This window comes from Protobothrops mucrosquamatus, unplaced genomic scaffold (genome assembly GCF_001527695.2).
Source record: "Protobothrops mucrosquamatus isolate PMUCROS unplaced genomic scaffold, P.Mucros_1.0 scaffold_279, whole genome shotgun sequence".
NCBI classification, from domain to species: domain Eukaryota; kingdom Metazoa; phylum Chordata; class Lepidosauria; order Squamata; family Viperidae; genus Protobothrops; species Protobothrops mucrosquamatus.
Window position 1 is genome coordinate 31501 of NW_015386355.1, and position 4566 is coordinate 36066.

At 38.7% G+C, this 4566-nt stretch overlaps 1 protein-coding gene across 1 annotated transcript in view; it reads left to right on the forward strand.

The window, feature by feature from the left end:
• The window catches only part of LOC107302637 (ectonucleotide pyrophosphatase/phosphodiesterase family member 1), a gene marked incomplete at its 5' end in the record, with an annotated part of 33175 nt that extends 30578 nt beyond the window's left edge, over positions 1-2597 (forward strand). The window contains one exon of the mRNA XM_015831755.1: positions 1955-2597. Within this exon, the coding sequence (XP_015687241.1) occupies positions 1955-2128 (174 nt within the window). The remainder of the gene's footprint in view (positions 1-1954) is intronic.
• Positions 2598-4566: the final 1969 nt, after the last annotated feature.

Consider the following 4566-nt stretch of genomic DNA (forward strand, 5'->3'; position numbering starts at 1 on the left):
AATAGGGAATAATTTTTAAAAATTTTCAAAGATTTTAAATATGACACAGCTATTAATATATTTGCTTTTTAATTGGTTTTATAGGGGAAATGTTTTTTTGTGTTGTTTTTTAACATGCTGTGAGCCGCCCTGAGTCCCTCTGGGGAGAAGGGCGGCATAGAAGTTTAAATATAAATAAATAAATAAATAAATAAATAATCTAGGACAAATAAAGAATATTCAAAATCTTGGATCTTGGAGAGATCTTGGCAAGAAAAGTGAGTTGAAAAATAATAAAATTAAATTTAAAAGAAACACTGGGGGGGGGATTCAAATCCTGATCTACAGTGCAGATATTTTGGGGGGTGGGGTGTTCTCTTTGAATCCATCTTGATTTCTGGCAACTGCTGGGAAAAGTTTGGCAAGATTTTTGGAAGTGGTTTGCCTGCTATCTAGGACTGAAAGAGCCCAAGGTCCCCAGCTGGCTTTGTGTCTAAGGTGGGACCAGAATTCACAATCTCCCAGTTTCAAGACTGGTGCCTTAATCACTACACAAAGTAACTAACTTAATTGATTTTATTATTCAGTAATTAAATAAGTGTATACAGGTAGTTCTCTTCTTACCACAGTTCATTTAGTGACCATTCAAAGTTACAATGGCGCTGAAAAAATTATTTATGACTGTTTTTCACACGCTGTTGCGGTATCCCCACGGTCATATGATCAAAATTCAGATGCTTGGCTTATGATGGTTGCAGTGTCCCAGGGTCATGTGATCACCTTTTTGCAAAGTCAATGGAGAATCCAGATTCACTTAACAACCATGTTACTAACTTAGCAACTGCAGATATTCAGTTAACCATTGTGGCAAGAAATGTTGTAAAATGGGGCAAAACTCACGTAACAACTGTCATGGAATTATATATTCTAAGATATTGAAATTATAATTGTTCATAAATGGACTATGAATCAACAATGTGATAGAGCTGGTAAAATGTAGGAGAAGATGAGACTAAAAGAATCAGGTATGTTGATTCCTGAGAAGAAAGATTAGATGGTGGCACATGATGGTAGTAGGTAGCATATAGTAACAGTTTTAAAGCATCTAAGGACAAGTCTGACAGAAGATGTAGTTCTGCTTTCTGTTTTCACAGAGTGCAGCACATAGAATAATTGCTTTAAGGAAGTAATTTCCAGCTGATCATCAGCAACTGTTTCCAAATAGCATTAACTGTTTAACAGTGGAAGCAATTACCAAGAAAAATGCCAAGCTTCCTTCCACTGACTGTTTTCAAACAATAGCAGGATAGCCATCTGTCCTGCTGCTTTAATTTGGACTCCCACGCTGAACAGGGATTGGATCAATGAATTAAATTGGCCTCTTTCAACATTATAATTCTGCAACTGTTCCGTTCACACTGTTACGGGAAAGAAGGCTAAATTTCTTTGTGTGCATTTGATCATTCCTGAGAATGGGAATATGACATGAATAATGATCAATAAAGTGAGTTTTATATAACTGCAGCAGAAAAGAGTTTAATTCATTAGGAAACACCTTGTAGGAATAGGCAAATTTTAGTACCCAGCTAATTATGTTCTCAGAACAAGAGAGTTCTGAGCCATGTTGTCTTTGCAAAAGTTCCTGGGAATACAGGCAAGTGGAAGTGCCCTGAATCATTGATCTATTTAAAAAAAAGAAAGAAAAAAAAAGAAAGAGGAAGAATGATAGACAAAGACATGATACAGAAGAGGCCCTTAATTCTCTAGCTATACTCTACTGCCCCCTTATGGTCAGTAGGTCATGAGCTGTTGAAAGTAAGGACTATTCGATTCACCTTTCCAGCGATACACCTTCTTGCTCTGGAGAACATTCTCAGATCATCTTCAAAGCAATTTATCAATTTAGCACCGAATTTTCAAATATCTCAGAATGTCTGCAACATGAACTGGAATACTTGTTTCTTTCTTCCAATAGGTTGGCAAGCCCAAATCTTTATGGGTCGAAGAGAGAATGAGATTTCATGTTGCTCGAATTAGAGACGTGGAACTCCTTACAGGACTTAGCTTTTATCACGAAGGAAAGCAGCCTGTGGCTAATATTCTACAGTTGAAAACCTATTTACCAAGTTTTGACAAAGCCAGAATTTAACTCTGTTACGTTTCCGTACCAAAAAAGAGAGACTAGATCACAGCTACGTAAACACGCTGGAAGATTTTCAGAAGGTACTGGAGCAAAATGGGAACAAGAGAGAAACTGTGCCACATTTTGTATCTCAGGGACATTTAATGGACCACCTATATCAGAGACAAATAGCTTTCAGCCTTATTATTCTCTTCAGTTTGATAGAAATGTCTATACTGTTATAAAAGACTATCTGCAACATCAACACAACAGATCAAATGGGATAAAAACCAACAGTTCTACATTGATTTCAACTGCATAAAAGTGTTCAGGAATTACTTTATTCTGCCTAAGGTTTTTTTTTTTTTTTAAACAAAGAGGCAAGAGCAAATTAACTACAAGTGAACCGAACTGGCATGTATATTTCAAAAGTTATAAGTAATATACAAAGATTTTTTTATTGTCATTTTCTGAACTTTGTTTCACTCTGTTGAATAAATAGAATATAAATTAATGGATATTCTTAATTTTGGGGGGAATATCACACACACCTATGAATATTGTTTCAGAAGCTCTTTTAAGATTAATAGGATTTACTTTCAGTTGTGTGGTTATAGGATTACAGTTCTAATATATAGTGGACTGCATGTTCCTGAAAACATAGAAGATAGTGGCATCGTGTTAGTGCAACTATATAATGTTCATGTTATGTTTTTGATACTGCCACCATAACCCCATATATTGTATTTGACTAACCATTCATACCTCTGAACAGGCATAAGCAAAATTTGTGAATACTTAATGTTTATGTATGTTCTGTGGCTGAATGTTAAGTGAATGCAAATGGATTGATTGATTGGTTTGAGAGACATTTCACATTTTATAACCTCCAACACATAAATGTAAAACTCAAAGGTGCCTTTTCAAAAGGCAACTGAACTTTCTTGTTTTTCTTTGAAGACATTCTGTTTGTCATCTAAGAAGCTTCTTCAGCTCTGACTAGATGGGTGGGGAATGGAAGGATTTATATTTGTTGCAGAAAGCTGGTCATTTGCCTCCTTTTAGAGAGTTGTTGAGGCTACTTGGAAGTTTATCTATGTCCTCAGGGTCACCTGAGTGGTGCAAATGGGTGTGGAGCCTTCTTGGAACTGCTGGAAGTACTATGTTATAGACTAGAGATAGATGATGTCGTATCTTCCCCCTCTGTTGAGAGGGGGTTGTACAATTTTGACATAGATGACCTCTTTGACCCTTCTTTCAAACCAGCAGTCCTCTGTCCAAAATGTGGACTTTGCTATCTTCGAAAGAGTGGCCTTTGTCTTTTAAATGCAGATGGACTGCTGAATCTTGTCTTGATGGGTTTGTTCTCCAATGTGTGCCATGCATTTATAAAGGGGTTGTTTTGTTTCCCCAATGTTTCAGCAGTTCCAAGAAGGGTCCACACCCATTTGCACCACTCAGGTGACCCTGAGGACATAAATAAACCTTCAAGTGGCCTCAACGACTTTCTAAAAGAATGCAAATGACCAGCTTTCTGCAACGAATATAAATCCTTCCATTCCCCACCCATCCAATCAGAGCTGAAGGAGCTTCTTAGATGAGAAGCGAAAGTCTTCAAAGAAAAACAAAAAAGTCTAGTTGCCTCTTGAAAAGGCACCTTTGGGACAACCATGACCTGGATGACTGAGAATCTCCATAGATATAGATATATAACGTACATTGTACAATAAAACAGGATAGTATAATAAAAGATAATACAAACAGTGGTATAATAAATGGTGTTGGTTCATATATCTAAGGCAGTGATGGCGAACCTTTTAGAGACCGAGTGCCCAAAAACCAGCCCGCTCCGCCCGCCCACTCCCGCCCTGCTCCGCCCTCACCCCGCCCACCCTCAGGGCTATCCACAGCATGCCACAGATCGCCCAGGTGGCCCTGCAGTGCCATGGTGGCCATGCCCTCCGCCTGCACCCCGCAACATCATCTGCTGCCCAGCTGCCATGTGCTTGGCTGTGCAGCTCCGCACAGGCTGCACCCGGGAGTGATTCTCCTCCAGTGGGGGCTGCTGGTGAGGAGGGAGCTGTGGGGGAAGGTGGGGCTGGAGCGATGGCATGCGTGCCCACAGAGAGGGCTGCGAGTGCCGCCTCTGGCACTAGTGCCATAGGTTTGCCACCACTGATCTAAGGCTTTCTTAAAAAGCTCCATTTTTAATAGCTTATAGAAAAACCACAACATACGGACAGATTGAATTCCCAAGTAGAGGCATTACTACTGAAACACTATTTCCAGTCCTCATTTTGTAGAAGTGGGGATTAACAGATATTCCTAATTGGGCATATTGGAGCATAGGATAAATTATATAAATAAGTGTCCCATAGAATAAAACTCATTTACTCAATTATTCAATTTATAAACTCTCTCAATTGTCTATGCCAACATAGTAAAAAAAAAAACAGTAATTGAAA